The sequence below is a fragment of the Triplophysa dalaica genome, chromosome 3 (genome assembly GCF_015846415.1).
Source record: "Triplophysa dalaica isolate WHDGS20190420 chromosome 3, ASM1584641v1, whole genome shotgun sequence".
Taxonomy (NCBI): Eukaryota; Metazoa; Chordata; class Actinopteri; order Cypriniformes; family Nemacheilidae; genus Triplophysa; species Triplophysa dalaica.
The window spans coordinates 11,471,659-11,484,968 of record NC_079544.1 but is presented as its reverse complement, the minus strand read 5'-3'; the positions used below and the strand labels follow the sequence as shown (position 1 = coordinate 11,484,968).

The window sequence follows — 13,310 nt, the reverse complement described above, 5'->3', positions numbered from 1 at the left end:
CTCTCAGATTTTTTATGACATGTTGTCTCCTACACCAGGATGGGACATTAACACCAGTGGTGATGAAACTGGGTAGATATTATTTACAGACAAAGAGTGAATGAGTTTTCTTTTGCTGTAGATGAAAGTCCCTTTGAGGGCTTTTACTCTGGCCGTTTTTCCATTACAGCTTTGCTTTATTAAAGGGGCCACAGAGTATTTCTGTGCTCGATATACTCCTCCAGCATTCGTAAAGGTTTTGGAAAGTTTTTTCGAACATGAAAACCTGTTTCGTAACAATGTCTGTTAGTTGCTTAGTGGGCGATTCTCCCGGAAAAAGAACGCAGAAGGCGATAAGAAGTAGCCCGCCCACGCATGAACCGACGAGTGTGGAAGACCCGCTTACAATCAAAATTGGCTGCGCTCATTCAAGATTGGCTCCACTATGGGCCTGCATCTTCAGCTTGTTACTCCTGTGATAGAGAGAGAAGTCGAGGTGTGTTTGTTTGTTCACGGCATTTCAGTGATGGATGTTATGTAAATGGTGGATATAATGCTGGATTTGGAGATCGTTTGAAACTGATAGATGGCGCGTTCTCGATGCTAAAGATAACGAACATGAACCGCATACGGTAAGTGAAACTAAGTCTTGTGTTTTGTTGGCAATCGGTATGTACGTACATAATATAAACAACACAAACTTTAAGTGAATCTATAGGTATTATGTATTAAGGGTAATGTATTGCGATGATGTATTGTGTGCTAGTGATAAAGTCGTGAAACGTAACGTAACGCATGCAAGGAAAACAAAATCAGAACAAGAAAACTGTTAGGATTTGGATTCTGATCTGCTGTGGAAAGTTTTGGATTCTTCAAAATTTTCTGAAATTAGGTTGCTGTAAATCGCCTTTTTCTCCTTGAATAGTTTTCTGTTATGAATCAACGTAATATGCAGCAATCCTTGTACGACTATCCCAATGGATGCTGAACTATTCAAAGTCGATATATCTCTCACTCTCACTGCTCAGTATAAACCCCTGATAGTACTGTATGTTATCTGGATTCTCAGTAGTAAACAAGAGGTGCCAAACAGTAAGAATAACATCTCTAATCCAGTGATAGAAAGTCACTGGATGGGGCCCAGTAGGAATGAGGAGGTAGAAACGGTGTTTTGACGTGTGTAGCGGGCCAGCACTCTTTCGTATTCACATTTAAGTAGGTCAGATGTGTGTGATGGATTTGCCTGAAATATGTATAAGGTCCGTACAGCTATGTTTACTCATTTGGTAATTGGCGTCGAAAATTGTATTTACTAACAAATGTGGCTCTTGAATTCTCCTGTACAGCAGGAATGGTTTATGTCTGTGCAGACAGGTAACCTTATAGGGTTTGTATCATGTCTTTGGGAAAGCACCTGTCAATTTAAACGGGTACAGTATTTTGGGAGACCCACACTGTTTTCTCCTCTAAAAGTATATTTTTTATGTTTTACTGTCTGGTTTCATCCAGTTCAGAATTTTTCTTGCTCCTCCACCCAGACAACTGACCAGGTGTCTGACTCATTTTTCTGTTGTTTTTTTATATATTACTTGAGGAAGATCGATAGCACTAACAAAAAAGATTGACAGCAAAAAAGTAGATAAAAAGTCTAATGCAAACACAGTGCCGGTAATGTACCAAAACAGCTAGTACCCGCAAAATTTTGTGTGAGGGTACTATCAGCCAAATCTCAGTCAATGCTTATCAACGTGTGTTGATACCTTAATGTGAGGTGTTTGCTGTACAGAGGATGTCAGAGCTCTTAACCGGGATTTATTGTTCATTTTAGCGGTGTCATTGTCTTCCAGTGCTTAAGCTCCTACAGATATAGACTCTAATTTAGTATAGCCTAGTCTGGATGCTAGTATTCTCCCCCTGACCACCCTGATTGGCTCGACTTTTACACATCAATCCAAACTAAGAAATAATCATTTTGGATTTTATTGATGCCCTTATTACCAGTTATATTTACCAGTTTTAGTACTTTATGTCTGGGTTTGCATGTCCAGGTCAGCTCAGGTCATCTGAGGTATTCTGCGGTCGCTGCTGCAGTAGTTTACATTCTCACCAATTCCTTCTTGAAAATTCCTCCGGTTTGCATTGGGCTGTTTGGACTTTGTGTCGAGGTGGGAGCGGAGGTTTTATTTCCTTCTCCAACATTTTCATGAAAAACAGACAGTCTCAGATATTTCACATAGGTGGTCGCTGGTTATTTTTCTTGCCATTCCTCAGTCGCTGGAGCAGTGCTCTGTGAAATATGACTCACGGTGGAGCACAATAGCACTTTTTGAATGCGATACAGATTACCGCCCGTCCCGACGTACACGAGCAGCAACGAATGGTTTCGTTCTTCCTTGTTTTTTCAGCTGAGCAGCTCGTCTGCCCTATTCCTGTCTGTGAGCGGGTTTGTGGGCCTGGGAATGCGTCTCGCAGCAGCACGGGGGTTTTAGCACTCAATTCCCCGAGGCTGCTGCCGATGTTATCGCACATATCTCTCCGTGGCACACGGACACATGCTTGTTTGATTTAGTGCAATATCAAGAGGTTTCCGTGTCTTTGTGGTGATGCAGCTGTTTATTGTTATGTGGAGGATAAGGACTGGTTATGTTGTGTTTAAGTTGTTTTTTCTTATATATGAACTTTTCACAACGATTCTATTTTAATTAATGAATAAGAAAATCTGTTCTGTTTCTGCAACTGATAAATTAACATTCCTTTCTATAAAAAAAACCCCAAGCAAAATCAGACTATTGGCCAAGTAAGTTGTGCTCACAAGGAATTTGTCTCAGAAGTTTGTGCCAACAACAATTGGGTGCTTCTGCGGTGACATTGGACAGCATTTACAATATGTGTCTATATGGAAAACCCATCGCAAGGTGAACATTTCCATATTTCGATACCATATACATAAAAGCTGGTTTCAAGCCCTTTTTAAATCTGTTTTAAATTCTTTTTATACCTTTTATGTTACAAAAAGTTATTGAGTTTTTCGGGGAAAACTCAAGTGCTCCAGACGGCTAGCTCTAACATCTCACAATAACGTTGTATGTGCATTTTGATACACTTTATTCTGCATGTTATGTCTTTTACTTTCTGATCGTGTACTGTCTTTGTAAAAGAGAGAGAATGCTATGGCCGATTTTTGCACCTCTATCGGGCAAAAACATAAAAATCAGCGTGCCCCTAAAAATCAGTATTTGTGCATTTTGCCATTATATTTTCAGAGATGATGGACAGGATCTTACATAATAATCATTTTATGAAACCTCAATTTTGAAATGAAATTCAAGCAATTTCTTGAAACTCACGTCCTTTTTTGAAAACGTCCCAGTGCGACATCCGATGGGTTTTCCCACATTGAATTACCTACACAACCAATACACGTTCAAAAAAGCATAGTATGAATGTGCTGAATGTGAATGTAAAATACATTTGTAAATGTATATAATGTACGTTTCTTAAATAAAATTTGTTTCATTATAATCCACAGTTACATTTAAAAGTAGTGGTGGGTAACGCCGTTAACGCAGTGAGACTATTATCGCGCGTTAAAAAAATTGTCGCCGTTAATCTATTCTCAAAGTTGGGTTGGGAGCTGGGTCTATACTACGCAAGCTATGATGACTTTCACCTTGATATTTTAGCGCGGATGTATACCAGCTTAACTGCACTGTACGGGGCGAGAACGAGATTTTTCAACTCGCGTGATTCGCGTCATTCGCGGAAGCAGAAGCCGCCTCATCATCTCATGACCAGGGCTTCATTCGCGTCCTTAGCGCAGCCTCATCATCTCATAACCAGGGCTTCATTCGCGCGATTCGCGCAGCAAGTAGGTCTATTGGCTCTTTTCATTAACATATAAATCACTCGCGCTTGACGCGCCATTCGCGTTTGGTCTGAACACAACATAACGTTACTGTGAAATTACCGCATCAAACGTGACGTGCTAACATGGATGCAGCTATGAAGCCGCCGGGTTTGCTTCAGGGAATATTAATTTTTAAGAAGCTTCCCAATAGAAACATCGACAAGACTAAGGTTGTTTGCACCTTGTGCAATGCGGAATTGGTTTAAAAAAAACACTTTCTCTCAACAGGTAGCGGTCTAGCTTTAGTTGAAACCAGTAACTTTGTATTGAGATCTAATGTATTATGGCTCCTGTATGACATATCGCTTGTTGCTCCCTCACTCTTTGTAAGTCGCTTTGGATAAAAGCGTCTGCTAAATGACTAAATGTAAATGTACTATAGGAGCTCTTCCCGTCTCAAGTACCACCTAAATGGAAATCATCCCTTAGCTAATGCGGAAGTAAACACAAGTTCATCTTATTGAACATAATTTAATTTTCATCACCAATTATCATAGTAGAACAGCTTTCTCAAGCAGTTTGTGATGCATTTTGGAAACAGTAGATGAGCCCCTGGTCTAATGCGCCACCTGGCTTGAGAAACCCGTTCTAAAAGACTTACTTTTAGTCATTATTTGGGTAGCACACATATTCTGAGTGCCTTCGGCAGAATTCAAATGAGCCATTTTAATCTAGATTAATCTAGATTAATTTTGGAATTAATCTAGATTAATCTAGATTAAAAAAATTAATCTATGCCCACCACTATTTAAAAGATTAGATTCTAACACTAAATGGTGTTAAAGCATCTACCACCAGGGGCTTACTGGCCTGTATACTAACCAGCCAAACAAACAGTATGCAATGCCATTTTGAAATAACACACTGCACCTTCACAGTTTATGGATCTGGAATATTAGTGATGATAAATGCCTGTTATTATGTGCATTCCATTCAGGGTGACATCCAGCAGCTTCTTTTGGTGGCGGACCCCCGTGCTGCCTACGACTACTGTGAACACTACAGCCCTGACTGCGAAACTCAACACAAGGATACACCACAGGCTCAGGAACCCGAGGAGGAGGTGAGCGTGTGGCTGGATCTGGCCCAAACAACATGTGTGTGTGTGATGATGATGATAAATTGATGTCCGATCATATATTTATGGATTATACAACTGCCTATCCTGTCTTTCTGGGATTTTCTTAGTTCAGGTTCCAGAAATGATGCTAAATCAAAATGATAAATCAGCATTAAGTATCGAGTACAATGTTGGGGTGCAAATCTGAGCTGAAGGTCTGTAAAGCGGTCTGTATTTAATTTATTATGATTCTAGACCAGTGTTTCCCAACCATGTCAGCTGAGAGTATTCACTAATATACACGGCTTGTGTGAGAGAAGTAAAGCTGTTCTTTTTTAAACGTTCTTTTAAAATGATTTGCCTTTTAAACTTAGAGTTTTTTTAACAATTGAAAATGAACAATGATTTATTTCCCAAAATCTTTCAACGCTGTTAAATTCTTTAAGGTTCCTTGAGGTATATGTGCCCCTGGTTGGGAATCGCTGATCCAGAGCGATTAAACGCTCCTGGTAATCACACATTTAGAAATATAGTGCGGTTTGTCTGGATTTTGATATTTCAGCTTTTTCAGTATGTCAGTGTTTTCCAAGCATATTTCACAGAATATTCAGTGAGCTCACAGTGGAAACTATTTTTCCCCCTGCCACAGAGTCTGAGCCCACTTTTGAGTGGCGTGGAATATATTTTTCTTTTAATGACTCTTGCATGCTTGGTGGGAAAGCCTAGCTTCTTTTTCTAACTTATTCTCTAGTTATGGAATACCTGGAAAAGTGAAGTTATGCATTTCAGCTGTTAAAGGACTTCTGATTGTAACGTGATGATAAATCACCATAAATGCTGTACAGGGGATTGAGAACTACATCACAACAGGGAGATGGAAAATGTAGTTTCATCGCATATTCGAAAACAAAGCCAATGGAAAGGGTTGGAAATCCATCCAAAGAGATAACAATTGCATACAATCACAAGATTTTCCGATTTGTAGTACTATAACTCAGTGCAGCATCAGTCTTTCATCTATATTTGATATAGCTGCAAGAAGCAATTATGGGGTCAAGCCCAACAATGGCCTAAAGGGAAAAATATTTGTGAAAGAGAAGAGAGCATTGGAAAGACGCTCATTCTGTCACACAGAATACGCTCATGCTCCCCTGCGCAGTACCAAATGTTTTAAGACGCGTGTGGGTAACAAGGACGCGTTTTTAATGGCCCAGGACTCTATTTATGCCTTTCTTCAAGCTCGCTGCCCACAGCCATGGCAGGCTCCGAGCTTGGCAAGACCGTTTAATGGCGTAAACTGACTCACAGCTGGATGGTTCTTCCCTTCGCTTCTATTCTGCAGCCAGTGGAACGCGGCCAGTCCACCAATCCTCAGTACTTTTTTCCCTGTTATTTTTATGAGCTCAGCTGCTTCACTGGGATTTACGTTCATCTCTCTGATGGACAAAGGCATATCACAGAACGCCTGTTAACTTAATCTGCTCTGCCTCACTTTGGGCTCGTGCACCCTATCAGAGTCAGAAAGAATATAAAGTGCGTGTTTATGATTGGTTGTTAAACAAAAGCTGTTTTGTTAAATCAGTGTATTGATGGGCATTTAGCAACATCTTTTTATTAAATATAAGTTTTATATGCAAGTGGATTCGGGTCATTTAACTTAACTTGTTAGTGTTCGGTTGTGTTAGTTGTTTTAAGAAGAATTATTCATTAAAATCATAAATTATCTGAAAGTTATACATTTATAAGTTACTGAATTCTGTGAATACAATGTAATACAACAACACAAATTATAAATTCAACTTTAGTTAAATATCTGTAGGCTGATAATAAGCAAGTGTCTGGATATTTAGGAAGATAAATGCAGATAGGTTGCATAACAACTTTTTAGGATACCATCATTCTTTATCTTGACATCATGACCTTTAAGTTCATTTTAGTGTTCAAAGTTGAATCCTTTGATTCTCAGATTGTTTTCACTGACAGCAAGCATAATTTACACTGTTTACTTCTGTATATCTTTCTTATGCTGAAACCAAAAGGGAATGACTCTGGAGATTTACAACATTTGTTTCCTTAAAGCGTTGATTCATTGCTCAAAACTTTTCATGTGTGCATTTTGTACTGTAAAATGCTTTGGATAAAAAAAACATCTGCTAAATGGCATCTTGTTCAAAATGTCATACAAGACATCAAATCGATCAAAGCTGTTTGGCATGGTTTAAAGATCATTTGCTTACATTTTGATTTTATAACCATTGATTTGATGGGGCTAATAATTTAAAGAGACGGAGAGGACAAATTAGACAACATGACAGTTGTGCTTTGAACTACAAAAGTATTTGTAGTTCACTGGTCATGTTAACCGCATACACAAAAAATCTTGCTTTCTTTTTTTGTGTATATAATGACTTTATAATGGCATTCATTTCTTTTTCTCTAACATGCATCCTGCCTCTCAGTATAATCCTGAATACACGGATTATGGTGACTTCTATGAATACAAAGACGAATTGACAGCCACTGATGTTCCCACTGATGAGGACAATACTGATACCAAGGTAAACACTGCTCATCAATCACTGTGACAGTTTCTTTTGCCCGCCCATTTTCACTCTCTTTGAACTCTAGTTTATAATTCTGTTTAATTGGCGTCTGTTGCTTTCACTCTCCTCACTCATGACATACAGCCAGTTTCAGGTAAAAAGATAACATACATGCATACATATGTTTATAAATATGTACGTAAGTGTTAATGCTGAGCTATCACAAACTTAAAGAATCTTGTGTTGCTGCATGGAGGTCTGAAGGAAACAAATGTTTAGGTATTATAGGTAAACAACTGTCGCTGGGGCTGTGACAGATCTTTTCTTCACTGGAAATTTTAAAGGTCTCATGAACTGGGCTTGTTTATACTGTTGTATGAGGTCTACTTATGATGTTCGCGTGGTTTTTACATTAAAAAACATAAAAATCAATAAGAAATAGGCTATTTTCTACCCGGGTTTAGAGGCCAGCTCTTCAAAAGCTTGGTTTTAATGGGCGTGCCCGCATTGAAGACTTGGAAGTAAACGCCCACAGCTTTGATTGGATAGCAGATTGCGTAATGAACTTAGTTGAAGCCTTCTGTGAATTTGGTTAGAGATGTAACTTTAGGTTACACATTAGCATCAATTCGCACAAGATTAGCATCATCTGGGGACCCTTGTGTGATTTAAAATGATCTCCCCACATCATTATTTCATGTGACGCATTCGCACGGGATGATTTTACCCAAATGTACTAAGTTATTTCCTGGATGTGATGGCAAGACTTCGCTTATTTTGTATAGCCTATTGTTGTATTGCGTTTAATGATATATAACTGTATCTGTCAGCATTTGAAACCCGTTGATCGTCTCAAATGTTACGAGAGTTTCCATGATAAATGAACAAACAGGAGATTCCCGGTAATTTATGGATATCAGCCAGCACCCGAAATAATACCAAATCACTTCAAAACAGCCTCCATTATTCGCAAACGGCGATCTCTAACAAAGCAATTGTGATGCATAGTACAAACATGTTTTACTCACATAAGATTGCTACGCCACTTCTATCCGATTCAACATTGACGGCACAGTACTGCTTTTTAATTTTAGTCTCTCCTCAAATCCAGCGTCGACCCAAAGGAATCCTCAGAGAAATAAACGAAAAAACGCTCCATGTTTTTCCCCACATGATCTGGAACGTCTTTATAAATAAACTTTGGTTCTGGTTCCGCACCACTTTTGTTACTTTAGAATTGTTATGCGCGAACCAGGGTGCGGGGCTAGAGAAGTAGTCATTGATATTTGTAGAGAGGTTCATTAAAAGGAAGGAACGCACAGCTGGTGCTCATTAACAATTACTCACCGTCTCGAACCACGGTCTCACCCCGCCTACTCCACTACAATATTCTTTCTGTAGAGGTGGTGTTCAACCTACCAATGTTGTCATAGACAGTGTTGGGTGTAACTAGTTACTAAGTAATTAGTAACTGTAATTTAATTACTTTTCCCTTGAAAAAGTAAAGTAAGGGATTACTCATATGTTTTCTGTAATTTAATTACAGTTACTTTTAATGGAATTAAACTAAATACTTTGTGAAATATATGCGTGTGCAATAGTGTAATTGACATCAAAATTCAAAGTCTTACTTTAAAATCTGTGCTTTAATGTATAATTCTCACATTTGTTATACTTTGGTCAGTTAATAATATTATTTATTTGAATGAATTAAATAAGCCGTTTCATGTATATCCTTGAATCACTTAACTAATCAAGGTTGATGTAGGATATAGAGAGTAATTAGTAATGAGTAACTAAATACTTTTTGGACAGAGTAATTTGGACAGTAATCTAATTACACTATTGAATATGTAATGAGTAACTTAACCAACACTGGTCATAGATAGGTGCATTCAAGAACCTGGCGTTCGCTGGGCCTGGTGTCAATAACAGATGTAATCTAAGTAACAAGGGCGTTTTCAGTTCTGACACTTACATGATGTTCGTTTGAATACGATTCCCTCTTATATAACAAAAGCTCGGGTTAAAATTGTGGTTTTAATTCATGGCACCTTTAATTACTTACCTTTAGTGATGCACAATATATTATCGGCCATATCGATAACAATGTTTTTAATGTTAGCAGTATCGGCCTGGTAATAAAATTGGGCTGATATATTAAAGCCGATAAATTATATATATTTCCTCTGGTTATAGTAAGTGATTTCTATCTTGAGACCTGTTAGACTTGTGGCTATTGTGAAAATTTTCTGAAGAATTTGTTTCGGAAGGACATCTTTAGTTTGTTTATTATATAAACATTATAACAAAAAAGTTAATATATTAAAAAATCTTTCACTAGAGTTAAGTAGGTATGGTACAGGATTTTCAAAAAAAAAAAAAAAACGAATGATTCACCATGTTTTCTCTATTCAATGTTTCGAAAATAAAAGCAGTTTTCCAATATTTGCTTTTTGTTTTAGACTCAGAAAAATATATATTATTATGTATATCAGTAAATATATCGGTTCTTGGCCAACATTGCTAAATAATTGTTAGTTATTGTTATCTGACTAAATGTATAGATCGGTTTATCCCTACTAATATCAGTCAGGGTCAGAATCGAAATAAAGCAATTTAAGACATGCATTGTAGTACAGTTTCCAACCTGTGAGTAACACAATTTTATTTAATTGCCAATTTTTCGTTTTACTCACATTTAGAGCTTGGCAAATGTTACTTTTGGACCCTGCTCATGTGTCAAATAATAATGAACCGTTCTGAGCAAGACCAGTAAATGAAAATTAACATATTAAGATTAAATTGGATTTGTTTCTATTTGAAATTAAATGAACCTCTTGTTAAATGTTTATACAGCCCAGCACTGCTCATACTGACTACTATGTTGAACAGGACTATGGCACTGAGGCCCCTTCCATTCCTCTTCCAACTAATGAGGTAAAGATCTCCCTGCTCCCAGACAAATATTGTTTTCCATTGACTATTTTCAATTTGCACTTGGTAGTTTGTTCCACATAACAAAGTTTTACACTTTCAAAAATGTTACTTGTAATCAGATAACCATGTTTAAGATGTCGCATTTGTTCTCAATTTTGTGAGGTGTTTCATATTGAACTGTCTGGTTGTGGATCATTCTGACTTTTATAGGTACACAAAATCAAATAAAAGTCTCTGTGCCATTTAACAGACAGTTTCCAACTGATTTCACTGAAATCATTACAACTTTCCAAAATTTAGTTATTTATTACAAGTCTGGTTGTTCCTTCACAACCTCTTCTAAGCTATTGCATAATGAAGTCTTAATGAAGAACAGCCATATTTAAGTGGAACAGTATGTCTATGTCAAGGCCAAAAGTCTGCTTTAAATGATACACCTAGAGGGGCTGACACAACCCCATAAACCACTTCTAGTATACATCACAAAGACTGGAATTAACAGGAAAAATATTATGTGCGTTTGTTCAGTGCATTAAGGCCCCTACTTGAGGAAGAATGTGTGAGAGAAATATCTTTGAAATAAGAAAGCTAGTGTTATAGCGTGTTTCATATATGAAAACATGAAAGACGCAGCATAAAATGGGACTTTAATGTAGCATTATTTAAATAGATTAGTGTGGTCAGTCATTTTTACTGAAAAGATTTGAGCAAAGTTTTTACTTTTTGGTTGTTGTTGATTATTAAAATTTAGATGGTTTCATACACAACCTTTTTTTCAGATTTGGAAAATCAGTGTGAATTAGTCTAAACAGGTTAACATTTCAAAAACATATATATATATATATTTTTGAAATTATTGATGTTACTGCCATAATGGGTTCAGTGGGTTCAAAAGACAACTTCAACATTAGTGTCAAAAGTCCAAAAGCGAACATATACTTTTGTTTTATTGTAAATTACAAGTAGTTCTGAAATACAAACAGACAATGAATATGGTCGCTTTAGGATTTGTAATATTTAGTTTGATTGAACGTGTGCTTTGACTCTCTGACAGAATGCAGAAAACAAGGAGGAAATAATGTATGACTACACTACAGGAGCAGAAGAAGTTGGAGTGGATCCTACTGTTGGCGCCAATGAAAATGCGCAACTTCTTGAGTCCAAAAGCAATAATGAGGGCGACATTCAGGACTTTAAGGAATATGACATTAATGAATATGAGGCAAAAGAGATAGACCCCAACAATTATGACGATTCATTTTATGAATTCAATACGAATGGAGCCAAACCCACCAGTTCTGCTTATGAGGACGAGTTTGGTCCAGGCCGACCCGCTGAAACAGAGGTCACAGAGAGCAATGTAAGTCTGCTTCATTTCAATTCTTCTTTGGCTCGGACCGCATGGCAAGAGTTTCTCTGGAATCTTGATTTTCATTGGTGCTACTGTTTATAATTGTAATATTAATGCTATCACATACAGTCCGAAATTTCCTTATGCCACTCAAAATGCTTCCCACGGATGCGAAAAACGCAGAAAATCGAACCCGGTCCAAATTTTTCATGACGGGCGAAAATATCGGAGGCAGTGTGTAAATGTGATTGACACAACGGGAGGTCGTATTTATTTTTTAACGTGTGGAAATTTCAGACTCAAATTTCGGACTCAATGTGCAATGGGCGTCACTGTCATTTACGTTATTCTCGCTGATGCAGGAGATCATGAAATGCTTTCAGTTTTACCCATTTTACTTGGGCTGTTTAGAACTCAGGAAATTAAGTGTCAGATGTGTTATTGTGGAGTTATAATTTTCACAGTTTAACACAAGCACTCAGACTCTTGGAAACACGTACAAGCACACATTGACCACGATGGCTTTCCGCTGTTTCTGTTCATTCCTGGGTACATGTATCATCCTGGTCTACAGACACAAGACACACTCCCTAAAGCACTGGATATCTTGGACGATGCTTATGTGAAATTGCTGTATAAATATACTCAAATGACAGGGCACTTTTCTTGTTGGTCTTGGGTTGTGCCATTTCCTGTAGGTTTATGAATTTAAATTGAGCTTGCAAACAACGTGGAATTTTAAATCTAATTTAAATTGAAGGAAGTAGAATTTAGGTTAAGAATGTTGAAAAACCTAGCACATGTCGTAAATACATTATCTCATTCGGTAAAGAAGCAAAAACATGACGACATCTTAGTCTTGTGTCAGCCTCTATGTTGCGAAAGGGAGGAGCGAGCAGTGGAGTGAGCCATTTGTTGCAATTCGCAACCTCACCTCTAGATGTCACTAAATTTCATACATAAACCAGGAACATGTTAACATGCATAATTCTTAAGGCATTTCTAAAAACATTTATTTATTTTATAACAATTTATTTATTTTCAAGAGCACTTTCCCCTCAATCCCATTTTTCAACCTTTAGTAAGTGTGTAATGTTGCTGTTAGACCATAAATGATACCTGCAAAATGATAAAGCTCAAAGTTCAGTGCCAAGTGAGATATTGTCTTTAACAGAACTCGCTTTTCAAGGACTACAGACAACTGCTGGAACGGACTACAGCCGTCTACTTCCCGGGTACATGATGTCACCATTCCGAGTGCTTTTAATAACCTCCGCCCAAAGTAATACACAAAATGGGCGAAGTCTGTCTTAGAGAAAAGGAAGAGCCGAGTTCAGTTATCAGAGATTGTAAACATTTGCCTGAGCTACGTGCTAAACTTCTTTCACTTTCATCACAGTTCCACAGAATTCAGCTACACACATTCTAAGATAACCAACGGTTTAATAACAGCTTCCATGACTTTAACATCGGAGATGAAAGCTGTTCTGTGTAATACACTGATATTATGTGTGTGTGCGCATACCTCGT

At 37.6% G+C, this 13,310-nt stretch overlaps 1 protein-coding gene across 1 annotated transcript in view; it reads left to right on the top strand.

Moving 5' to 3' along the window:
- Positions 1-13,310, top strand: part of col11a1b (collagen, type XI, alpha 1b) — a 70,391-nt gene that overhangs the window by 16,938 nt on the left and 40,143 nt on the right. Inside the window, exons 5-8 of the mRNA XM_056744361.1 lie at positions 4,824-4,949; positions 7,406-7,504; positions 10,349-10,429; positions 11,484-11,789. Coding sequence (XP_056600339.1) covers positions 4,824-4,949; positions 7,406-7,504; positions 10,349-10,429; positions 11,484-11,789 — 612 coding nt within the window. The remainder of the gene's footprint in view (positions 1-4,823; positions 4,950-7,405; positions 7,505-10,348; positions 10,430-11,483; positions 11,790-13,310) is intronic.